General features: G+C 36.3%; 1 protein-coding gene across 1 annotated transcript in view; it reads right to left on the reverse strand.

Moving 5' to 3' along the window:
• SNX29 (sorting nexin 29) overlaps window positions 1–27,710 on the reverse strand; it is a 127,604-nt gene that overhangs the window by 14,021 nt on the left and 85,873 nt on the right. Inside the window, exon 20 of the mRNA XM_005150769.3 lies at window positions 21,156–21,295. Coding sequence (XP_005150826.2) covers window positions 21,156–21,295 — 140 coding nt within the window. The remainder of the gene's footprint in view (window positions 1–21,155; window positions 21,296–27,710) is intronic.

The raw sequence follows: 27,710 nt of genomic DNA on the forward strand, positions 1-27,710 counted from the left end.
AATGTAACTTTGCCACTGAATCTGGAATAAAAATAAGTTAAATTTACCATAAGCTTGCTCCTTGCCAGTGTATGCAAGAAAAATCAATTCAGAACAACAGTGACCCGCTGGACTCTCATATTCCTGGCAGGCATTTAAGTGCAACTCCAGCACTGGAGCTCATGTCTGGCAACTGGGAAGTAGCAGTTCAGGAGCTGATGAATATTCTCAGCTCTCAGCTACATAGAGAAGCCTGTTGCTACCCAAAGTATTTGCTTCTGTAGCACACTTTTCATCTTTTACCTATGAACTCCCCAGGATGTTCCTCCTCTCCTTGTCTCTGTGTTCTGTAGCTTTCGGCCACATGAAGTCTTTGGTGTTAAAAGCCTAAACACCCTTGATACAGGACACTTTATGGCTCTGAATAAATGTTGAGCTAAATGGAAACTGAAAAAGCTGCTGAGGTATCACTTTCCCTGGTTTAGAAACAGATTGGTGAAGCATCTTTATGGAGAAGTCAATCCTACATATGAATGGATACTGCACCAGAAGGCAGTATGATGATGCAAATTTTATCTTTGTTAGGGTAGTTCTTCTTTCAAGCAACAGGAGAAAAGTCTCAGAAGACCCCATATACAGCATGCTCCTCCTTGAATACAACTGCACCCACCTGAAAAGCAAACGGCTGCCCTGATGCAATAAGAAGACTATTTATGCCCTACAAAGTGCACAGGTGATATTCACTCGACTGCAGTATCAACAGCTCTGCAGTTAGACATGAATCATTTTTAATCTTACACATACAGCTGCCCTGTGCTTATAAGGCAGCACTGGATTTTATCAGAGCCTTCAGGATTAAGATGCATTTGACTCAGCTGCAGCACTATCAGTACAAATATGATAAAATATTCAGTCTGCCTGACAATGCAAACCAGCCCCATTTTATTCCCCTTTGGTCATACCTAGCTACTGTCAATACCTAGTGCTTTGGGATTTCTCTCTTTTAATATGCAGTAGTCTTCCACTGAAAGACTTTTAAAGGAGAGAGATGTTCAGAGTTGTTCAGTATATTTATTTACCCAGAAACTGTATTAAGACTAATAAATTAAATCTCCTATAAAGAATTGGCTTATGAACTCTTAAAAGCCAGAATAAAATTTCAGAAACTTCAGAGTTATACCAGACATGGAATAGTAAGAAACAGGTTCTTCGGCCCATTTTGCAGTTGCAAAATTAAGCAATTTTATGCAAACTGGTTTACAAAGCACAGATTTCTAACACTCTGTACAGTGAACAGCAACCCCTGCAGACACATTCATTAGTGGTCCTGATTACTACGTATCATGCATTTTACTAAACTCTAAAGTGTAATTGTCTTACACTTTTTAAATCTTCACCTAAAACTAAACCTTCCTACTGCTGTTGGTGTAATCAAACCCTGGGGACTGTGTAATTAGTAGGTGAAGATTTGAAGAAAAATTACCCTGGTTTGCTCTTGGAGACAGTGACATCAACCAACCCAGTACAAATCCTTCCTGTAATTTCTGTCTAAAATTGGGTTATTTTAGCAAGAGTAAACTGAAGAAGCCTGTTTCACTATAAAGCAGATCTGCATTAGGAAATCTGCAAGCTGTTCTGACTACAGCATCATAGCCAAGAATAACCCGATGTTATACTTAGACCCATGTAAATCTGCGAAGTACTCCAGTCCCTGGGTTAGGGACATGCTGAAACAGCAAGTGGACCAAATGTAGAAAGGATACCTGTGCAATCTCTGCATGCTGCAAGTGAACCAGAACTGTGTGACGAGGCTGCCTCTGTTACACCTGCACAAACCTCAACAGTCTAGGTAATTTTGCATTTCTGACCTGATATTTGGCCTAATTTGTACCTACAGAGAAGGTATTGGTGATCTCAGAAGCAGTCTAAAGAATATTCCTTAAAAACTAGCAACAACAACTTTCTTGCAGAGAAGTATGCATGCAACCATTAATTTTTGTTATTAATAGATGAGTGCCTATAATTACACCAACTTATTCTAGCATCCTTCAGCTAACTCTTCATGGATTCTTCTATCACCACAGAAGTGCCAAATGCATTAAAAATACACCATAAAAATAGCAGCTGAAATACAACAGAATTAAGTGGACTATGTTTATAGCTGGCAGATCAACAAAACCAAGAAACAAAGCTTCTGGAGGATGTTTTGAATTTCAGTGATGGCCTGCAGCTAATTCATGCTGCTTTCACACGAGAAACTGATGGCTGCTGAAATATGTTTTAATACAACTTCAAATGAGGAAAAAACCCACCTCCTTTTGAAAAACCATGCGCTGAGGCATAAACAAACTTGTTATGGTGTGGATTAAAGACAAGCACATGCACAACTACAGAGATACCTCCCTTATGAAGATTATTTGCTTCATGTATTTGAATGGATGAATCCATTTATCTGTTACTGTCAGTGCTGCACAAGAAGAAGCATGAATAAGCACTGGAAGACTGCAATATAAGATGCATAAACAGATTTTTCTAAACCACATCTTCATGACTATTCCTCACTGGTGTATATGCTAAGAGAAAAAATTAAGCTTACATATCTATTTCTCAGCAAAGACTCCTTCACTCCTCAAAACCTTTTCCACTGTGGAAAAGTAGTTAGACTTTACCTTTGGTTTTATTTCTAGTGAAATAAGTACTACAGAATAGGTCTTTTCTTGCAACACTCAAAATCTAACAATTACATGAAGAGAAGAATTTTCAAGTCACGTGGAGATCTCATAGCAGCCTTCCAGTATCTGAAGGTGGCCTACAGGGATGCTGGAGAGGGACTATTCATTAGGGACTGTAGCGATAGGAAAAGAGGTAATGGGTTCAAACTGAGATAATGGAAGCTCAGTTTAGCTATAAGGAAGAAGTTCTTTACTGTGAGGGTGGTGAGGCACTGGAACAGACTGCTCCAAGAAGTGGTAAATGCCCCATCCCTGGCAGTGTTCAATGCCAGGTAGAACAGAGCCTTGGGTGACATGTTCTAGTGTGAGGTGTCCCTTCCCATGGCAGGGGGTTGGAACTGGATGATCTTGAGGTCCTTTCCAACCCAAACCATTCTTTGACTCATTAGAAAAAAATCAAACAAACAAACCTGCTGTTCTTGTAATGCTGTAAAATTCACAGACAAAAGCATGTTTACACACAAATGTTCTGATTTAAACAACAGTGTTTTCAATCCTAATTCCTTCTCTCCCTCTCTCCCCCTTATTTTTTTTTTCTTTCCACAAAAGATTCCTCAAGGGCAATTAAAGGGAAACATTGACATTTCGGGAGATCTGTAGCTAGCCCATGTTTGAGAGCTTAGTTTGTGGTATTTCTGACAATGGATTACATTAATACACTATGCTAAATTGCAAATGCTATCCTGTGCCAAAAAATACTTGCAAATGTCAGAGAGAAGCACCCAATATGAAAAAAGTCCTCTTCTTAACCTGGAGTGATTACTTCTGCACCAAGCCTGATGGATGGGCTACAGCACACAAACAGTGTTGGGCTGGTGCTGGCTGTGACCCATCGTGACTCTGAGCAGTAGGAAATGGAAGCACAGTGACATACAGGAATCATTTGTTGCTTGTCTCTATCAGGTACACTGGAAAAATACCATTTTGATAGGAGCTGAAGAGAGAACACAGGTTGCCCTGACTGAAAGGAGATGCGGCTAACCCATCAGGTCATGTTATTCAGCCCCTTGGGTATAAATCCACTAAGTCATGCTCTCATTAGAGTGCTGCCTTCATACAGCAAATAAATACACACTTACTGGTCTGTGAGTTCTTCCATCTTCCACACACTAGAAATTCTTGAGAAAGTGTGATTTTCCAGATGATCTGCATTGTTGCCAAATATCTCAATCAAGCTTCCGTTATAGTATAATTCAAGCTGAAAATGGTAAGTCAAAGACTTTCACTTGAACATACACTCTGAATGTAAGCAATTCTTGTCTGTACCTGAAGTTCTCTCTTATAAACTGTGTCTACCAGTTTCATGACCCTATATAACATTTTTCTAAGTAGAGATTTGAACTTCTCAACTCAATTTGAACTTGACTCATTTGAACTCAAACTGAGTTTTGTCCAGGTCATGTCACCCAGGCCAGGCTAATGTAGTTTTCAGTGATATATCTTGCCATGCAGACTGGTTAGAGTCAGTGAGAAGCCCTTAAGTTCCTTCCAACATATCAAACAAAGACAGGAGGAGAAGTAACCTCACCCTGTGGTAGAACAGTATGGCTTCAAAAACCTCATGAAGTGCCAGAGTTGCACAGTGTGTAGCTTCCAAATGTATGATAAATGCAAGAGAGATATATTATAAATAAGAGATTATATGGGATTTTTCAGTTCCATTAATCAGTTACTATTCATTCTAGGAACAGGTATTTAAATAAAGACTTCCCTCTTTAGTTGTACATTTCAAAGTCTAACTTAAGAATAAAATAAAAAAAGCACCACAGGTGATCTGTGCTGTGAGAACCTGTCAATAAAGACAGTACACAACCTCATCTGCTCAAAGCCCTCACACTACACTACCTGCCTGAAACCTGCCTTCAGATGTATGGAGAATGTAACTTGGAAAAGTTCTCTTTGTGGAAATGTCATGGGCTTTTCCGGTACTCTGCCACTCCAAAAGGCAGACTCGGTTTCGGAACATTGCAGCTCTCACTGTACACAGTGGAATAACACATCATTAAAAGGAGTCTCCACCAAGGCTTTGTTTTGAAGCTCATGATTGGTAACTGAGGGCTATGGATCCCTGAGCTCTCCTACCCAGATGCACTTGCACACAGATGGCTCTGACTGACCAGATGGCTTCTTACAAAACAACGTGTTTATAGGAATAGTTTCCAAAACACTTTCTGGTGGTACAGCTTATTTTCTGTAAGAGACCTGCAGATGGTTCCCTTTCCCTACCTAGAAGGTCTCCAAGATCTCTCTCTTGAACTAGCTGCTACACAGTCTGCAGCTACTGATGCTGGTACTTGACTGTGAAAATCTGAAGCTAGCAATTTGCTTAAAATAACCTCCAGAAAGAGAAACTTTAGCTATTATAGATCAGCCAGTTTAAGCACAGCTGTAGAATAAATATTACAAACTGGTCTGCAGGATTTAGTAGGCCAAAAAGTAAGCTTTGAAAGCCACAAGTTCGATTCAAGGAATTCATGTAAATTTGGGCAAGGGTGCTCTTGTTTAACTTGTGTTCTTTGCCAACATTACTGGCATGGCCAACAAGAGTAATTAAGTGGGTATCAATGCTTTAGGTTTATGATTGTCATGAAGCCCAATATCAGATTCTACTAACCATGAAGTTCTGTAAGGTAGTGGACAAGAAACTTGCTCAAGAAGAGAAGGATTTCTGAAAAAAACATTATTTACATCTATCAGAGGTATCTGTTGGGCACACATGTGCCAAATGAAGCAGTGAAGTATCTGAAACAGCCCCAAACGACCATGCTATAAAGTGCACTTAACATACACATTTACCATAATGTGTCTATTCTAGTAACTGTTACTATACAGACACCTGCTGAAGAGATTAAAAAGTTAAAATGAGAGAAAAAAAATCCTCATTATCAAATAAAAATACTTTTTTTTCCCCCCAGGATGGTGATCTTCGATCAACTGGACTGTACATAAAAATATATTTGAGGATTTTAAATGTTTGTGGAACTTTGATATTGACAATTCTGTGCTCATTTTAAAACACTGTATTAAAATTTAGACCTTGGGTGGGAAATAGACAGAAAGGTACAGTTTTGGTAGTTTAAAACATGAGAGCTCCCACGTGTTGGAAGGTTGAAACTATCATACATTAGGGACAGCAGAAACACTGTGGCATCTGCAATGTTTGGGCTCATTCTCAGTTACTGATTGTTGGAGTTGCAAAGTCCTCTGTGTTCTCCTCCTCCGGAAAAGTCAGCTCCAGCAGCATAATGCTATGGACAGAGAGGAGAACTAGGAAATAAAGTGTTCAGACATGTCTAGTTTCATTTACTAGAGACTCTCGAAAAATAAATAGGAAATAAAACCCTTTTTCAATTAATTAGGTTGTTTGTTTGTTGTTTGTTTGGTTTTACTACTTTTTGTCTTTCAGAAGAATCCTACTCAAGTAATCATGTCAGAAAACAGTTTACATTGTAAAAAGAAACAACCAGACAATTGCAAACAAGAGTATTAGACTTAGCTTCCTTTACAAATCATGTATACTTGTTAATACACAAAAAAAATCTGAAACTCTGATAATTATTGTTATTTGAAGGGAAGAAAGGAAAAGCTCTGAACAGTTTCTTAGCTATTCAAGTAGAAATACGTTATACATGCCTACAAGAAGAGTTTTTATCAATCCTGTCCAGCTGTCCATCTCTTTCAAATGTAAACGTTACAAATGGCTGATACTCTGAAAAACACAAGGATCACCCTTATAAACCTGTCAACTGGGAAACCTGTCATTCCTTAGTTAAAAGAAAGTTAAATTATTTGCTAGGGCAATTAAAAATGCATCTTGCAAAAATATATTCAGAGCATGAGGAGGAGAGAATGGGAGCTCATGGATCTGAGGATTAAAGGAAGACGAAGTTTTATCCCAGGAGCCAGAGAACAGGGATACTGAATGGCCACCAAGCTGGTCAGACCTACAAATTAGAGGAATCTCTTCTTAGCAGTCATTTACTTTGCTCTATAGCTGGAGCAACAACTGAATGCAGAATATTCACTGAATCAAGCCTTCTCATGCCAAGATCTCAGGTGGAGCTGAATCTTTATACTCAATAAGAATTCGTTAAAATACCCAAATATGGGTTTTTTTTTTCAAGGCTTCCTTTCAAAGGAAAAACATACATTCTACATACTGTTTCAGCAAAACATTCTATGCCTGTAGTTAACCTCTTCTTTTGTCACTCTTTCAGCTACCATTGTTATTTCAATAAATGAAAGCAAATCCCAACTACTTCTAATGTAATGGCTTCTTTCCTGTGTGCACAAAATCAGTAAAGGAAAATAAATCCCATGAGAGTTTTTCTGTTTCCTCTTTTCATTGTTTCCCACCATCTTCCTTTTCAACTCATTTCCACATACATTCTCTTCATTCAGTCCAAACTGTTTCAGTCTTTTCCTTCTGTTACTTTTCATAGCACTGCTCTGCTCTTACTCCACTTCTTTATTCTTATTCCCTACCTTCTCCAGTTTTTCTCTATTAATTCACATCAACAGCCACACCACCATTTATTACCTAGTACTTTCCCATATATTGTTTCTCTTTACACCTAATTCTTCTCTCAACAAACTCCTGTGCTGTCTTGCTTCTATGTAGCTGAGTCAAGTTGTTCTCACAGCTCCCATCTAAACCCATTCTCTCCTGTACAATCTACACATCAAGTTCTCTCTTTCAAATCAATTTACCTACTTCATCTTTCATTTGGCCCTCATTTCACATTTTCTTGATTACAATATAGACCTCAATGTCCTGTTGCCTCTCTCAGGTTTTCAATCACAGAGACCTCAGAGGATGACACTGGAGCTTTGTCAGGACATCCTACTGAGTCTTGGGTGTGTTTTTATTCTACTGTTCTACTTCCCAAAATATATTTTGTGGAAACTACTAGTTTAAGGCACTTTTAGTGCACTTCCCCAGGCTAAAAAACTTTCTTTGAAAGTTCTTACTGGACAAGTCACTCCAGTTAAAATAACTCTAGTGAACAATCACCTACTGTTGCAATCTGGACTTTTCCCGTTTTATGCACTGCTGTTAAATTAATCTAAACCAGAACCTAGACACTGTGTGAACCCTAATGTATGGTAATGTCATCTTCCTAGGTATCTTCTGTTCTGATTTGCTATTAAATAAATAGATCATCTACTGCTGATAGACAGTAAAAAGAGGGTGAAGTGAGCATATTGGTACAAAGCCACAATGCTTACAAGAAACATACATTAATTCTGTATTTGAGTGGCAGGTAAAGCCATCATATGGCTAACCTGACGAGAACAATTTCATTTTTTATTCACTGAGGAAAATCATGCCATATTACAAAGAAAAAGTTTGAAGAAGGCTTAAAGCAAAAAAAAAAAAAGTAAAGTGATCATTTGATACCTTATTCCACAGTAAAATGCTTTCATGCCATCAAGAATGAGGATGGTATTTTGCAGCACTGCACACAATCACATCAGCTTCTCCAGTATCCTACCTGCCACAGCTAGGATATAGAAATTTGTTCCAGATTCAAAACTGACATAAGAAGCTATAAAGAACACTGGATTTGTTGTTCAGAAATTAGGTATGGACAAAAGAAGGAGGATTTTATGCGTGTTTAGAATTAAAAACAGTTTCTGATTCAGCTCACCAAATGCACCTGGGAAAACACTTGCCAGTCAGGCAATTCTGCAGGAAGTGTATCATCAGTGTAAGGGTTTGTCAATGAGCAACAGAAAATGAGGTGATTCACATTTAGACCCTAAGCTACAAAACTCTGCAAAGGGTTATATATATTCTCTCAGTTTAATGGATGGATGTCTAAAAACTTGTTGCCTCTGTCTACTAAAATAACAAGAGATCTCCACATTTATGTAAAATATTTGTCTTCATCTACCAATTTACTTCATATCTGTGCAAGATATAACTACCATCCATTCCCAAATATATCCTACATGTTCCAGTTTACTCTGGCACCATCATTAACAGGCAAATGCGTGCTGTAAAAATCTCAGCAGAGAAAGCAGACAGCTAATGGAGATTTTTACCCCTGGACTTCAAGGAGTGGGGCTCCTTCATCACTGCTGCCACTAGAACTGAGCAAACCACCAAACTGACCTTCAAGGTAGGACTAAACTTCCCAACCACACACAGGAGAAAACTCTTTCTCAAAAAATACAAGTCCCAGAAGCTAGGATTTTCACAAACAGGAAAGGTATTGGAGAGTTGTAAGTCACAGCCACTTGCAGTAGTGAGACACAAACAACCCCTTTCCTATTCCACAACATTTTTCCCATCTGTGACGACTTGTTGCTAAATATCCAGAAGTGGAGCTGAAATGCATTAGCATTCCAGTTAGCTTGGTTTTATTCAAGATACTTTACAATGGCAACTGTTTTAATTCTGAAGCATATTAAAGATTTTACTTTATCGGTGTAAGTTAACCTGTACTTTGAGTACTCACCATTACAATTAGTTGTTATATTACTACCTTATTGACAGAAATGTGAATTTAAAATAATAGGTGAGAACTATAAGACACAAGACCAGAGATGGCAGAGATTAAAATTATATTTTTGCAAGCGCCTTTTCTGGTTTAATTTTTTGTTGCTTGCAAAGTAAAGAAGATAATTACAAACGTAGTCTCTTTTTTTTTGCCCATCCTCAAAACTTAAAATTTGTTTCCTGCCTCCAGATTCCATTCTCTGCCCCCAATTTCAGAAGCACCTGCTGCGGTACAGGAATGCTGGAATATCTAGAGAGTTCACTTTTTAACAAGGGAGTGCATGAGACTTGCCTGTTACCAAGGAAACAGGATTGCTGCTGTAATGGCACAAAAATTAACTGTCTCTGTGTTCATTTATGAGACAAAATCTTAACCTCTTCTTGTGCTGCTCCAAGTTAAATATGTTAGGAACAAAACCTGCATAGTTTAGAAAACCTGTCTCTTCATAAAGACTTGCCGAGTTTGTTAACAAGCAATAAAACAGCAAGACGAAAACCAAGTAAATCGTAGAATCAAAGCATCTTGATCCAACTGGTTTGTTAGTATAACACTGAGCAGCATCCTACCTCAACCCAAGCTGCCTGGACCAAGAAAACCAGTTATGCAAAATAGTTACCTTGTACAAACTGGGAATCAGGTGTAATCAAGAGTAGTAATAGGGACTCAAGTGACATTATTTCTCCATGTTGTAAAGGTGTTAAATGAAAAAATTTAGGTAAATTTAGTTTTCATATTTTCATGTTAGGCAACTTGGCATTTTCACTAACTCTTAGAGCCATTTTTATTATTTGCAAAGACAGATGGAAATCAATCCATCAGAAAATGCACAGCACAGTAAAAGCTCATTTTGTACAACACTGAAGTTTGCAGTACCCTTGAACACAGCTTTGCTCAACATAATCTCTATTTGTTTCAGAGCTTTGTAAGTTGGTATTTATGAAGGAAATTGATATATACCAAATAGCTACCAAAAACAATACAGAAAGTGGGTTTTGACTGCTACTGTCAATCTACTTGAGATTTTTGCCCAAGTCGTTTAAGCCATGCAACCATGGAGAGCATTTCTTGTACATTTCTACACCTATAAAAGAAACTCCATACCATAGCCTCTCCCTCATTTGTTTCAACAATTTCAGGCACACAATCCCAGTGCCTGCTTCAACATTTTTATTTTCTCAGGCAGCACTAACAAGGTTTTATTCTGAAGCAACTATAAAAGATCACAAACACTCAAATACTTCCAATGGTGACTGAAGAATATTAAATTCTAGGATGGTATACACTAAATAATTCTCATAAGCACCGTAAAGGTCACTTTGAATACTAAGAAGCATGATAAAAATCTACCTGATAGAATACACTCAACAAATACCTATTTGTGAGGTTTGTTGAAAAACTCCTAACAATTAACTTTGTACAGGAAGTCTGGCTGACTTTATTGAGATGGTAATCAGTGTAAGAGTCATAATGTTTGAAAGCGAAGGTTTAATGGCAAGACTCAACAATGAGGCAATAAATACAATACATAAAACTCTTCAGTATTATGGAGTTGCTGTTTGATATACCAGTTTTATTGAGCATCACACCAAGGCAAACAAATGACAAACATCTTTTCTTTGCGGTGTTTTAAGTCCTGGACAACACAACACTGAGGTCATTAGGGTGAGTTTAGAAGGATGTGTGTCAAGAATACTTTCACTAGTACCCATAATCTGCAGGAGAAAATGTTTTCAATTGTACATACACTGAATACTGAAACACTTCTGGATCAGTACTGCCTTAAAAGTGAAAGACTGAGAAAATGCACGTGAGAGCAAGAAAGAATGAGCAAGAACAAGAAAACAGGTGGGCAGTTGTCACACACATACACATGAACGGATTCTGCCACCTGAATAAAACTTCTTTACATTGGGCACTGCTGGCAAATTTCTCTTAATTTCTCAAATTTCCAACTGCTGGAAAAAGAAATACAACCTACAGAAATGCAACTGAGAGGAATAACTAAGAAAACCACAGTTTCTAGTCCTTTGAACTTTAACAACTGAAAGACTAACAACTGCAGAAAGAGTTTTAAAAATATCCAGACATGTATTCTGACTCCAAATTTACACTTTGCTTAAATTATCTGAAATGTAAAGGATTGCATTTGTATGTAAAGCACATCTCGTTGATAATTGTATATGCCTCCTGAAAATCATTAGGAACAATGCAACCAAGTTGAAGTCAGCAGGTATCTTGAGTGCTGATGGTTGTTTGGACTGCACCTCCATTCACAGCAACTGTCTGAAGACTGTGAATGCTGCTACTTATTGCCATAATGGACTGAAAACTCTTTGGCTGCAATGTGCATACATTAACTCAAGAAGGGTTATCAAAAGAAAACTGCTCATTGAAAAAACATTGCTGGAAAGATGTCAGTTCTGTCAAACATGAAATAGAGAATGCCACAACATAGGCAGGGGAAAGCGGAGGAACACAGGGAACAAGAACACAAATCTGGCTATATCATTGTTCTGATCACAAATCAGATTAAGGAGTTTTTCTTTCTAAAATACTTATGATAGTATCTCTGTACTGCAAATTGCCCCTTGGGATCAAAAGACAGAAGAGCAAATAAAAATTCTTGCTAGTACATACACATTATTCTTCCCAGCATAGGTGGCACCTTCTGTAAGTATTTCAAGGCAGTGTTTTTCCATACACACATTCTTAACTGACAGAAGTGTGCTGGAAAAATTCTCAAAACTAAGTAAGATTTGGTCAGTTATGTACTCAAGTTCAAACAGAGATTCCTTAAGTCTCCCACCACATCTTTCACACACAGTAGAAGAAAACTACGCTATAGCTTGCATTATGGAGGCACTCATCTTCCACAGATAACTGCCTTTTTCTACATCAAGTAACAGATTTTAGCATTTGTTCAGACCATTTAAAACCACTAACCACTGGTAATAAATAATTTTGCAAATCGTACACCTGAACAAAATAGGAGGATACAGGACTGTCCTTTACCACATGGAAAAGAGTAGGAGAGTTACAATAAATGCTGACAGACTTGACATACTTCTCCAATGACTACCCATGGTTTTAGTGCCCCATACTTTAAAGCAGGATCAAAGTTTTAATTATTTCACAAATAACCTGTTAAATCCCAAACAGATTACTTGTAAAATCAAAACCTACACCTGAAACTTTTTGTTTGGATAAAACTAGCTTTATAAAGCCAAATGCTTCTAATAAAGTCTCAAGTACCAGCATTTTCCCTTACCTCCTTACTAGATTGAACCCATCTGCCTTTTAACATTACGCATCCTGTCTCTCTCTCTCCCTGCTTATTCTTGTCCTCTCTATCACTGTTTCTAATCCGCTTAATGCATTTTTCCCTTTGCAATTTTCCTCCAGTATTCATAAACCATCTCAACTACTCAGACGAGGGAAGGGAAAATTTAACACATTTGTAAAATGCCATGTAATACACATTTTCAAGGTCAATATGTGCCAAAACACAAAATAAAAGACAAGGTAACAGGTTAATACAAGTCTTGCAGAAACAAGAGAGATTTAAGTATGAATTCTCCTATGTTTTGATCAAATAACTTCTGCCCTAGTTCTTCACATTTCAGTTAGATCAGAACAGGCATGATGCTTTTTTAAAGTTTTATGTCAAGCCACATTGGTTATAAGAGACTAAACCCAAACCTGTCAGTTACAAAGTGAGGAATGCAGAAACCTAGAATAAGAATGAGTCAGCTGTATGTTTGTTAAGAATGGTCCACTCAATTTTAAATATTTTAATTCTATCATCAGTAAAAATTCCACAGAAGAACAGTACATTTTTGCAATGAAACTCCTGCATTATCTGAACATTCTAATCAAATTTTAGTTATCTAAGATATTTTTACTGCAACAATAATCAGTGCTTGGCAACACAGTTCTACTGAAAGATAAATATTGTATAATGTCTCTACATAGTTTTGTAAGTAGAACAACAAATTAACATCGCAATAAATTAGTTTCATTAGCATATTTCAAGCATCAGGAGGTGCTTTTCTAATTAAAAGTCCCGTATTTAAGCAAATTCTACTCCCAGTTTGTTCATGTAAATTATATTCCTCTTTATCAGAGTACTTACTCGCTGTTACAGAACATAACTGAGATTTGTTAAAGAGATATTGAACCCATTCAGTGCCAAGCTGATAACACAAGCTGCCACTTCAAAAGATGCAAGCAGGTAAAAACCTGGCCACTAGACACAACACTTGAGGATGCATTAACTGAATACTATCACATCTATTGGAAAGCACACATAGGTACACTAATAGCTTAAAGATGCATCATGCCATCATCAACTCTTTTTTTGAGAAATTCACCTATTTGGAATTGCATTTAAAACTTCTTCACATTGATATTGTTTTGCATTACTTCAGGGATTTTTTGTTTGCTTTTGATCTTATGATTTATCTGATAACGTACCACCAGCAGAACACTGGCACCACATATACTGCACAGTCAATGGACAGTACAATTTTGCTATCTTACTGAAATTGGAAATATATTCTTGTTTCCAATTGCCCCAAGAACTTCCAGGCAGCAACTGCAGCCTAGCATGTTTAGTGGCAAAGCAAAAATTCAGTACAAAAAATCATGTTACTAGGATCACCCCAAACACATATGTAACTAAACGCCACTTATCCTACAAACAAAACTGAATCAATGCTTAACTAACTATATAACCATACCCTAACTACCTGGATGTCAAAGGCACCATCTCAATGAACATTAAACACTCACGTATAAAGAGTCATCTCAATACCTGAAAATATTCTAAGCTAACTTCTTCTGTAGAATAAAATCATATAACAAAACCAATTTTAATTGCTGTAGATTTATGTAAGCTTTTGCTTAACTATGTTATATAGAGAGTACAGAATTCAAATAAGAGCAATCCAATGCATAACTGCTGTATTAACTATAATTTATATTTTGTTTTACACTAGAGAAATATGCTTCAGAATTATGCTGTTTTTTTTAATAGAATCATCTTTTAGATATTCATCCAGAAAGATTGGTGAACTAAGAGCTGTCTGCTGCTATAAACTCGGTACTATTAGTCCACTAACCAAGTCCTAAAGAGAGAAAAGAAAGAGAATATTTTAGAAACCTCTCTGTAGCTATAATACTGATAAAACATAAAATGAAGCAGAGAATATTAGAACATGCCATGAGCAGAGTAAGATTTTTCACCTTGAGACTGAGATTTAAAGTCCTGCAAACAGAAATCTATAAACCTACAATTCCTTTAGTTCATGCAAACCTCATCTTAATACTGTTACCAGCCAAGAACACAGTAAAAGCACTGCCTCAAAACGTTTTTCTCCTCTATATGTTAACATATTGATGTCTATATATTTAAAGATGTTATTTACAATAGTATAACACAAATGTTTCTGTGAAGAAGTTTTAGCTCATTCTTTATACTAAACCAGTGCCTGTATCTGCTGCAAACTATCCTCTGTTGAGACAAAGCTATTGATGGAAATACAGCCAACACTTTATAGTTAAAGTCTAAGCAAATGTTTGTATCCCTCTAAAATATTTTGCAAGTAACATCAGAGGGGTCAGTTTTCAATTTCTTTAAAATTAAATCAAGAGATACAACATCCATAGGAACCTCACTGTCATTTTCTTGTAAGATTTATTTCATATATGCTTGAAAGTAACATTTTAATACTAGCAATGGTACTGTAAAGAAGTGAACATTCCTTTTACCTCTCATACCTTTATATACATATTCTTAGTGACACATTGACAACTGCAACTGAAATAGAGATGCTAAGAAAACCCCCAAATCCAAACCAAACCAAAATTCTTCAACCCTCTAAGAATTAACATTTATTCTTCCATATTATTTTACCTTTGTGATCTGGAAAAGCAAAAGCAGATACTTGGCTTTACATGCTGTTTAGTGCTAAATAAATCTTGAGATGAATATTTGTATGGCAACAACTTTTAGTTTTGAGTGGCTGATGTGTTGGTACTGACATTTGCTTATTGGGTGGTACCTCTATCTCTCTATCGTGCTTCTTGTAACACCACCTTCCAGAAGGGAACAATTATTTGCAAAATGAAAAAGAAAGGTAGAAAAAAGTTATTTTTTTACTACAATTTGAATTGGTGACTCAAAGACAACAGACACAAAACACCTAAGAACACAGCTTTTGCTATCAAATATGCTGCCAGTAATGCCATCCAGTGAAATGAAGATAACCTATGTTTTGAGCATTAGATCCAATCATCATTATGGAGAACTGACGACTCCTCTGGTGTTCATACACATCCCGCAGGCATCAGTTTCTCAGAACCTGCTCTAGCCTCTTTTCTGATGATTTACTGAGCAGGTTTTCTGCTTTCTTTAAAGCATACATTTGAGCAGCTACCACAAGAGAATGAATGTCCAGCTCTACAGCTCAGCAGAACATGTAATAGTTACCTAGAAACTGTTGTAACATGTAGCTGTGGCCTAGAAAACAAGATAAAAAAATACTCAGCACAGTCATCTGTGAAAATATTCACAAAATTCTGTTTACACTATTCTTGCATGTATTTTAATGCAAATATTTGCATTGCCAAAGCAAAAGAGTCCATAAAGTAGCAGAGTTCTTGTATTTAGCTAACACTTCTTTCCCCAGGGTTTATGTGAAGCACAACTCAAGTTAAAACTGCAGGTTGAGATTTTCAGGAATAATGGATTTATAGACTCTTTGAGGTTGGAAGGCACCTCTGGAAATGGCTTAGCCAAGCCCCCTGTACAAGGCTTCCCACAACTGTGGCCTGCGCAGTCTTTAATATCTCCATGGATGGAGTGTCAGCACCTCTGGACAACCTGTTAAAGAATGTTCCATCACCCTTAATGTACAAGATGTTCTTTCTCATTTTTCTGGTATTTCAGTTTGTGCCTATAATGAGTATGATGGAAAGAAAGATTTTATTTTCTAAAAAATAAGGAGATCGGATACAGAAACCACAGAGAGAAAAATGGAACATCACAACAGTTTAGTGTTTCTTTTCCCAACTTTTTACTGCTTTTAGCTTTTTACATACTTGAAATTATATAACCTATTATGATGATTTGTGCTGAAAGATACTATTATATGATCCAAAGAATTGTGATATTAGTTGCCAGACCCCTCCCATTCCTATTTATGTACTGACAAAGAGCCAATGTGTGATATTTTTTCAGATAGCTTGATAAAAATATGATTAACACACAAGTATATGTAATAAGTTTTATTAATCCATAATATACCAATCCTGAGTGCAAAGAAATGTTATTTTAACTAATACGCATTAACAGACAGGCCTTCACCAGCAGCAGATGCAGCAAACTCACTCACCAGAGCCAATTCTTGATTTAGGCTTTGCTCTGTGTGGACTGGAATATTTAAACTTGTGATGTCAACTTTATTACTAAAGAGGATTTTATTCAGCATGTAAACAGACAAACAGGCAGAGCCAGAATCTGTTACTTACATTAAGACATGAAAGTGGACTATAAAGGAAATTATTTGACTAAACCTGTGACTGAACTAACTCAGCATTTAAACTGAAAAAATACTAATCAAGATTCCAGATGGTAGAGACTTACAACAGAAAGAATACATTAATAACAGTTCACAGCATAAAGAATCAAAACAAATCAAATTTCCATGATTAACTACTAGCATTTGATACAATAATGAAGAGAAATGCTAGCAAACTACTTCACAGTATTGCACTGCAAGTTGTTAACATATCCAAGTCTCAAAATAAAATTAATTTCTTTAGCACAGTGGTAGGCTTTTTTCATACAGATCAAGTAAAATGTTTTGCCTCATCAGATCTGTGTCTGATTGTATGAAATGACTGCACTTGGAAGGAAGAAATCCCCAAAAGAAAAACCTTGCAACAAATACTGTAGGCAACATCCTCCCAGTGTTTAATAACCTATGGATTCAGTTCTAGAGACACTAATCTTATTTTCTGTTCACCATAATCATATTCTAGGATATAATTCACATCTTAAAAGTGATTAATTAAAACTGCCCCTGTATTTTCTGTCAGATGTCTGATCAGGCATAACCTTTATGGCATTTTTCATTTTCACACTGAAATGTGGTCATTTTATTTTGCAGCAAGAAACTCTTTAAGATCAGGTAATTATTTTTTTTTAATTTTATATTTCATTGCTTGCTAACAGACAGAGCTGATATCCCACAGACTTTCAATGCACGTTAAGACTGCAACTTTTTCTCCCAGACTGAGGTATCACTACCCTCTACACCAATCAATTCTAACTCTTTCATTAATAAAGATGTAACCAGTAGCTGTACACACATATGTGCTAAAAGCACAAAATATATCCAAATTATTATATGTATTTACAACGGTTTATATTGTATTATTAAACCAAAATACTAGTAAATCTAACAGACTAGAAGAATTGCAGGTGTGGTACAAAGGTAAGAAACATTTCACAGAGTCCAGCACATCTGAGATCTCCTGTTGCCGAAGCTCAGAATCCATTAAGGAAGGGCAATACTGGAGAAGCTGGCAATATGAAGTGGAACTGAAATTAATTTTCTTTTAGATGCTTTTTCTTACTCACCAAGTGCCAGGTCATGACTCTCAGAAAATAAAGGACATTGAGAATTCAAATGACAGGCCAGCAATAATGATACTTTCTAAAATGTGCTCCTCCTATCTTTGTCTGGAAGACCTTTTGTATTAATCTAATATTGCTGTTCTATCTGCAGAGGAAGAGCCTATATCTCAGTAGAAAAATGCATTGAAACCCCACTTTGTCTGCTGGAAATGAGGTATACAGTTAATTTGCTCACAGCTAAGCTTTTCTAGAATCCCACTAATATGCCCATGGAGAATGCTCTACACTAGCTAAGAAAGAATGCTGACGCATCTATTATTTGAGAAAAAACTACAAGGAAATGATTTACAATACATGTATGAACAGAACCTTTTTGCCACAACATCCAGGGACCAAAGAATATCCTTGAATACACTATAGTCCGTTGCTTCAATCATGAAACTGACAAATGCAAATATAAACCCACTAAAAATAACTATAGTCTTTTTGCAAGCTATGGTATAGCTATACCCAAAAAAGGTTAGCATCAATCAGTGCATCATATTGGCATTTACAAATTGCTGACAAATGGTGTTAGCAATTTTCCTTGAGCAAATCTCCTAGAACACATTTATTTCCTTCAAGGTAACTGCTTTGTTTCTACCACAATTTTTCACATACTAAATTGTACCCTTATTGAGAATACAGGTTACTGAAATGTGCTGCCTTCTCAGTAAAACTTTGTTCTTTCAGTGAAATTAATTGTATCTTATTCAGCTCATTACATTTATTAGAAGAAATAGGGCTGGGTTTGTTTACTTGGTTTGGTTTTTTGTTTTGTTTTTTGTTTTGGTTTTTTTTGGTAGGTGTTTTTGATTTTGGAGGGGCTTTTGTGTTTATTTTCAACATTTTACCTACAGGGTAATGGTGTTTATTCTGACTTGTGCATCACTGGTAGAATCCATTATGTAACGTGATTTTACATTTCCTATACAGGTCCTCATACCTGGCACTTTAATTTTAATAAGCAAAACCATGAGATCTAAATTCTATTTACACACTTATAAAAGAGATGAGATGATCTCTCAGAAAGCAAGTTAATTATTTAGGGCTGAGGAGTACGAGGAAATTTGTCTTCCCTTCCTGCTTTAAACATAAACTAAGACATTATAAATAAACTATTATTGAAATGTCATTTCTCAAAGTAGAATAGAAATATACTGTGACAACAGTGTATTAAGATGAAAATAAAACCACCTGAAAAGCAGGATCACTGCTTCTCTACCAGTACCATATTAGCTCATAGTTAGAATCTCACAGTATGGTCACTGTTGAATTGGTCAGTGCTGCTGAATTAATGACATTTTTTAAAAATGTGTCAAATTCTAATAATTGAAATTAAATGAAAATCCAAAACCAACACAATTGTGGTTAAAGCATGTAAATAACGCATCACAGTTCCAGTAATGAACTGCTATTATCAGTATGTTTTCCATGAATTCAGGCCAAAGCTTCACATAAATACTGCTAACGAATATGTGATGTTATTTCCTAACATAATGGCTTTTGGTGGAAAACGTTGTCTCCTTTTCTCACATTTCAATATTAGTTGTGTTGCTGCCTCTATGACCATTTGTACTGTTGAGGTAATGACAATTACTACTACAGCAATTCAATGTACACTTGAAACCATCATCATTTGTAAAATATTCTGTGCCCCACAAAGCTTGAAATTACATTTCTTTCATAAGAAAACTGAAGCTGAGCTACCCCTGGCTTACAGATGTTATTCTGCATTATCTCTTGTCTGTGTACAACTCAGGATAATTATGTCCAGGCAATGAAAAGACAGGACCTTAAACAGCAGTTAAAGCTGCAAGTTATCACATGAAGTTGACAAGAAATTACCAGTTCACTACTTTCCACTGCTATACACTACCAGGTTAAAATAAAGTATCATTGGAAAGGAGAACAAAAATTACTTGAAAATTGAGTTGCAAATGTATTTTGCATTCTTACCCCCCCCCTTAAAATACCAAAATGAAGTACATGGACAGCTTCTTCAAATGACTTAACAAAAAGCCACGCAGGAGCCTTTCAACTGGAAGTACCTGAAACCATTTCACTCTATACAGCCTGTTTTACAATCCTTAGTCAAATTCTACAAAATAAATTCTTAGGGAGAGAAAGGTAAAGTTTCAAGATGTCTGTCCCTATAAACATCAATTTGCCATTTACTCATCATGATGTCTCATCAAACTGATTTTTGCTTTTTCAAATCCAGGAAAAACTGAACAAACATGAATGCCACAAAATACATCCTGGCATACTTCCTTTTATCTATTACATTTTCTAACAAAGATAGCTTGCTTGAAATAAAGTTTGAACTTGGAAAGCTGAAACTCTGCCTGAGCCCATGCAAACAGTAAGTATGCATGTATCTACTGAAACATATTCATTTAAAATCAGTCTTTACTCTGAAAACTGATCCATGGATTCACAGGCATGGATGCACAATCCCTGTGCCAAGCTCTGTGGACAGCAAATGTAATACGATGGTTTACTATGAGTGTGTGTTCAACCTCTACAGAATTCGTACAGGTCTAGTACTAAAAAACCATTATAGTGAAAAATTATCAGTGAAAGAAATAAATTGAGACCTCTTTCAGAAAGATTTTCATTAATATTTCTTAAATGTCTAAATATTATTTAAAAATACTGTAAAGAATGGTGTTCGCAGCAAAACTGAAAGATCTGAACAGATGATACGCCTAGTATGACTGTATATCAAGAGGTTTGTTTTGAGATTCTTACCAGATAACTGTATTAAACTAACTGGGCATATTCAACATTAACATTAATCAGAACACACATCAGCAGATTGCAAAATTCAGCTAGATAGCTTTCAACACCTTGACATTTTTAAGTTGGTTACTAAGTCCTTACTAGTGTTCCACCCTCAGCCCCAACATAAATTTAAAAACGAAAATATAAACCTCACAGAAACAGAACCAAAATAACCCTGAAAAAGGCAAAAGAAATCAAAAACATCTCATGCTTGAAAAGCATGTGTGGATGCAGGTTTTGAGTAGCTTAGATATTTTCTAAGCTTTACACAGTGACTTTTGTTCAAGGTCACCATTCATATCAACAACAATTACTAGCTATGACTTTAAATATAACAAAAGCACTTGTAATTTGATCAGAAGCCTTCTATTTAAAATTATACTGGTTTACAGATTTTGGAAATGCTGGCATTGTGTTTTAAATTGTAGTGAAAAAGCTTAATATTTTCTTGACTACTTGACAGATACTTACATGAAAAAGGGCATCAGCTGAATAAGAGTCTCTTTTTTGGGATTGGCTGTGAATTCTGGCACAGTTTGAATAATTTTGTTCATTACATTCCTTAGGTAATTTTGTAACTGCTTGCGTCGCTCTTCCACAAACTTTGCATCCTAAAAATAGAAAGAAACATGAATGACATGAAGAATATGATTTTCAGTTCTAAAATGCAACTTAAAAGTCCAAATAAAAATATGTTGGCAATATGTAAAAAAAACCTTGACTGTCCTTCTTAGAGATGAAGGAAAATCATGCAACCTAATAAAAACTGTTTTGCAAAAACATCCACTGACAGGATGCCAAATTCTCTCCTTGGAAGAATGTCTCTTCTATGGAATTATTTTCCTAACAGTAGCTCTCCACAAAATGCTACAGTCTTAGCAAGGCAGTGTGTAACAGTGGCACAGAGGCAGTGGCATAACAATTTATGTGATCCTTTTGGAGATCCAGAATTACCAGTCTTTGCAGGAGGAAATATCAACTTATTCCCACAATTCCATCATAATTCATACTTCTCAGATGTTGGGAACACAAAGTCCAGAATGGATTAATATTTTTCCAGCTTTTTCAATATTATATAAAGAAATTATTATTTTGTGGTTGAGTTTTCATATACTAGCTTGATTTTTAAACATTGTATTACAACTGTAATAAAAATTTAAATTCCTATAGCACTCTATATTTTACATTATATTGGCCCTAATGAATAAAATAATTCTACGGACTCCACATTCTGCTGAGGGACTTGAAAACTGAAAGTCTCATGTCATGTATTCTGCAACTTACAGCTAGCCTCAACCTTTTCCTGGGAGGGATCATAATTACAATGAACTATAATAAAGTCTACGCATTTGACAGGATGAAAATCTGAAGATTATTATTTCCTTAGATAAAACAGAGTAATTCATTCTCAAAGATGCTCTTTCAAATTCAGGACTGCTGTGGCATTCCTAGAACCTTGTATTTTTTGTTCTGTTCTTCTTTCCTTAGGAAAGTTACAAGGAACAGCATTACTTTTAGGAGACATAAGAAAACAAGCAAAGACTGTGAATGACATTTCTTAGAGTAGTCATTTAAATTCATAGAATTAAAACAAAGGAACAAAAAACGTCCAACCAATATGAAAGTACATTTGCAAATACAGGCAACTAATCCTGTACACTCAAAACAGCCTCAATTTAAGGAAGCCTTTTCTGTTCATCTTTTATTTGCATGCAATTACTTAATAACATGTAATTACTGTAACATTTATAATTGCTGAAGACATTCAACACAGGCTTCAAAAACTTACACAGTTCTTGTGATATTAACTGTGTCCACAAAATTCTAAAATCTATGTTCATTTTGTTTGTTTTATAGATATGAACTGACACAGATGTTCAGCCCTGTTTCACATTCCAGTTTAATATTAATACATGTGACAATCAAGATCAGTGTGAAAGTAAAACACCTATGTTTTATATTGTTTGCTATTTCTTTTATAGCAGTCATATTGTTTTTCAGCAACATACACAAATTGTGTAGGAAGTGATTCTAGTGTAAGCTGATTTACTGAGAAATGAAAAAATGAAGTCTGAAACCTCTTGGAAACTGATGCTTTATTAAAAGCCAAAGCTGCATTGTTGGCTCTTCATCCACTCTGCCACCCAGTACTCCACAACTGAGTAGAGTTACTACTCAAATTGAACAGAGCAACAGCTTGCTCCATGCCCCACTGCTTTGACAAGGTTTGGACAAATGTGTGGAACAGAAGTCTACACAAGCTGTTGAGAGAAATTTTAATAGGTGGTGACACATAATACTAGAGTAAAATAGAATGCTAATAAATAAAAGAGTGCTGCAATACTGATTAATTAATTTCATTATTTTTCCTCTTCTAAGATTTTTTTTCTTACTGGATTTTTTACTAGCTCAAGGAACTTGTCTTCCCATCTTTTACTCAAATGATTTAAACTATCATGTGATCACATTAGTAGGGACACTAATTTGCTACCACCAGCTGTGTGAGGCAGAAGATAAAAGAGTGGCACACAGGAGGGCTCGGAGAGGAAGAAAAACGTTTGTGGAACAGCTTTGGTTCCAAAAGCTTTAACCACATGAGTAGCTGTGATGCTTGGCACATGAGACCATCAGTTCTGGAGTAATCCTCTCCTCTTACTTGATGGTGTATCATGGAGGCAGGAGGAGCACTGCTTTGCTCTACAAGCCTGTTCCCAGTGCAGACATGGCCTCAGCTTCGAGTCACTCCAAAGAACTGGCCTCACCCCCACGACACATCCTTGATTCTCCTTCAATCATTTTCCACCAATTATGCTTTCAATCCCCCACTTACGCTTTTCAAGAAAATCCCCATTTTCCACATTCACTAGCACTTTTTCAGTTCTTAAGGGGTTTTTGGTCACAAAACCTCAACAGCAGCATTTGCAGTGAAATTGTTTCAATTATCTTGAAATATACTCTTCAGCAGAAGCTGCATTCTTTTAGTACAACTCCTGTACTGCACATGCATTTAAATAAATGTATCTCCTTTCACAGGCAGGACCACTTTGTTATAAACACAGGAGCAAAATGCGCAGTGTTGGTACTTTCTATCCCCTATGTTATCATAAAGAATCCCATTAACTACAGATAATAACATCACAGAGTTTTCTAATTAAGACTGACACAACATGCTTAGGGAATGCATTTTTGCTGTTTAAAACTGATCTAATTGGTGCTTATGATACAGTTATTTTTCTGCCACTTTTCCAAGCAAAATACAGAAAAATCTCAGAAACTAAATTCGGCCTGAAACAGTCAAAACTGCTCTTTTAGCCTGACTAAAATTTAATCTTAACCAAACACTAAGCAATCTACCATGAGGTTCTGTACCAGGTACAGAGGCCCACTGCCCTTACCAGAAGTAATGTAACCTAAGGGCAAAACAACTCAGCTGGAGGTCTATACCATTAGGCATGCATTTTGCAGCAGCAGGTTGGCTACTCAGAGGCATTATTTTACTGCACAGTTGTTACTGACAAGTTGTTACAGTAATGAAGAGTTTTTGTCACAAAATAGTGACTAGAATAATTGGTAATAGAAAACCACAACTGTTTCAAAGGCTGGTCAGGGTTTTTTTCAGTCTCACATTATGAAAAGGTAACTACTAGCCTCTTTCCATTAGACAAATTATCTGCAACTGAAATCTAGTTAGTGTTTTACATTCCAACTCCTAAACAGCATTTTTATTTACAAGCAAAAAGTAAAGGGAAAGATTTTGTTTTGGATTTTTATCAGTGAAAAAAGCTAAATATGCTTTTAGGACACATGAGAATGTATCTGTCAATACAAATCTGTACTCGCATTCCTATTCACACAGGGACCAGCAAAGATCTTCCCCTGAGATTCAATATGCAGACTTATGTATGCTTGATATGAATGTACTTTGGAGAAAAAATAATTTTGTTAAAATTACAACTACACATACTTCTGAAAAAGCCCCTTACATTGTTTTTCCCACAAGCACACACCAAAACTGGTCCTAAAACCAGCATTATACATATTTGGTACCTATACTTTCAAGAGCTGGAGCTATTTACAGGATATGAATTATAAATATCTGAAATTATTACACAAAACCCAGACTGTTCTATATTAGGTTTTTCTCCATTTTTATATAGAACATACTATATCCTTCCATAACCATTTTGGGAGCACATGTTTTTAGGCATTTTACTGAGTTGAGCCCTAGATGCTGTTTCTACAAATCTTTCCATGAAGGTATTTGAACAATTGGCTACAATGTTACTAACTTTAAAACCAAAAGGCAAGGCTAACTGGTCCTTTCAATTCTTCTAAGTGGCTCCAGTGACAGAGGTATGATCCCCAAACTTGAAGAAACTTAACTATTACTTATAAAACATCTATTATATCCATGATAAACCTAATCCCTGGTCCCATGGCACTAGAGGGGGCAAAAGTATACTCTAAGAAGGCAGGAGCTCTGCTTTCAAGATTGGAGATTTCTTTTCAATTCAAAAGATAAATTCTTTGCATACGTCCTCAGTGGGAAGAATTATTTCTGGACAGCCGCTATTGCTGCTTGTAAGGATGCTGAAATTACCTGACTGTACTTGTAAAGGAGCTCCAGTGTGACCAATAAAAAGCCTCACACATTCGGCACCTCCTGCTCAACCACTCATGAAAGCATTCTTTGTATAGAAAAGGAACTAGCACATGCAGGGATACACTGCTTACAACCACAATCCATTGCCCTTCCTAACTGATTAAGAACTTCTCTTCCCTTATGAAAAGAAAGGTACTATATAGAGTGGGATTCAGTAATAAAAAAAGCATGGGCAGACCCTGATACACATCTGTAGCACATCTTGGCCATGTTTACCACCAAGTTATGCAGAGGAAGTTTCTAACCACAAATTAACTGAGACTGAACATACCAGCATTCACCTTCAATTTGTAGACATATGTTCTGTAAATAAAGCTACTCCTGTTTCTGCATAAACTTATTTCCTAGACCACAGTTCCTGAGCATGTACTTTCAACTAAGAGCCCACAAAATTCCAGTTAAGAGGTAAAATTGCTTCAGACTGCAGGAGCAGCAAAACACATCTGGGAAAAGATTTTTAGTCTGAAATTAATGCCTCCCAGAATATTACTTTTTTTTTTTTGACTGAGAATCTGCCCACAATAAAAAGCATATATCACATTGCACATCTTTAAAAATGAGAATACATAATGGAAGTCTTATAGACTCTTAGCAGCTATTAGAAGATTATGTTAAGCGATAAACTAAAAAGCAGAGTCCGATGTACCACATTTTATGTTACACTGTTTTACAGATTTTCATTACAAGCCAAACTGATTTCAACTTGCAGCTGAAATTGTTTTACACAACTGCTGGTCTTTCATACACACTGGTAGCACATAACAGATGGCAAAACACTCGTGTTCTTCATTATTAATGGGACAGCTCACTTTAGAAGTTTTAAGTATTTTCCATGTGCTGCTGGAAATTGTATGATTGCCATGGTTACCTGCCAGGACTTAGAGGCAAATAAAACTTTCATATTCTGGGTTTGGTGCTGTTGAAATCAACATAAAATGCACTGCTGCTGATGTTCTAACCATTATTTATCCTTTCACTAACCTCCTCTTGTTAGTGCTGGGGAAAAAAGGAAAAAACAAAACCAAACAACAAAACAGCTCAGGGCTCAGTCGAACTCAATTAAAATAAAAAGAAATATGGCTTTAGGATTTAATGAGAGCTATATCAGCCTCTGGTAGCACACAGTGCATCCCATCCTAAATAAAGTGCCCAACAGCACTATTCAAAGATGGACCTGCAAAAACAAAACTGAGCTCACGTTCTTCTAGTGAAGCCTACTATTTTTCACAATCTTTGTCAACCAGTCTTGGCAAATTATTGTATCACGTTTTGTCTATTTACAGGGCACCAAACTGTTAACTTCAAAATAAAGCTGGAAATCAGAAGCAGAACTGAGAGCTAACAAAACATTCAATGTCATTCTCACTGCTTTGTGATTAAAAAAAGATAGCAAGTAGTAATTTTTACTAACACCTTTGCAAAGGTCACATGACTTCAGTGTACCTGTCCTTCAGTAACTACTGCATCATGAAACAGTTTTATGAAGGAACAGTTTCCAAAACCAGATATACCATATACTACTACGTTATACAAAAATAATCTCAAAATTACTGAAAGTACATGAGCTGAAAATGTACATCCTACTTGTATTTGCAGGTTTCTGTAAGGCAGAATGAGACTAATATTACACAATAAAACAAGGGTGTACAATAGGCGAAACTGTCACCTTTCCCATCCCACTGTACATCTGTACATCTTTTTATGTACATTTACTGTTCAGCGGAACAAACAGGAATTTAAGAGGATGAGACGGCAATGAGGAATCGAGGAATTCTCAGTTTTGAAAACAAATCTTTCTTTAAATGGATATTTACTCCATAATTGTAATAACTACTCTGTGTTTCTCTACTAAAATAGTGGATGTGTTTCCATCTCCATCTATGTGTTTATTTGAAGGATACCAGAAAGTAAGAGATGCTTTTAGATAAAGTCATCTGGAAAAGACATTGCTACAAAACCATCCAGCAGCAAACAAACATACTAATGGTCAGCTATGTCAATGCCCTCAGCCAAGACCAAATTTATGTGAACAACTCTAACACTTTCATCAGCATTTCTAATTTTTTGAGACTTGAAGCATCTCCTGCAGTACTGTGCTGAGCTGCTCAGTATGGCTTACTTGTTCAGGAAGGAAATCAGAGAAGCATGGAATGGCTTGGGTTGGAAGGGACCTTAAAGCTCATCCAGTTCCAACTTCCTGCCATTGTGGGAATTCTTAAAGAGCCAAGGCCATGTAGTGAGCGATCCCGATACCCTGAGCCTTATTACTGTAAAGTAAGAAGATTCCTGGCAGGCACAAGCAAGGTCAATTGTCTTGTTATGCCTCTAATTTTCCACTGAAAATGTGCAGAGAATGATCTCTG

The sequence above is a fragment of the Melopsittacus undulatus genome, chromosome 8 (assembly GCF_012275295.1).
Source record: "Melopsittacus undulatus isolate bMelUnd1 chromosome 8, bMelUnd1.mat.Z, whole genome shotgun sequence".
Lineage (NCBI taxonomy): Eukaryota > Metazoa > Chordata > Aves > Psittaciformes > Psittaculidae > Melopsittacus > Melopsittacus undulatus.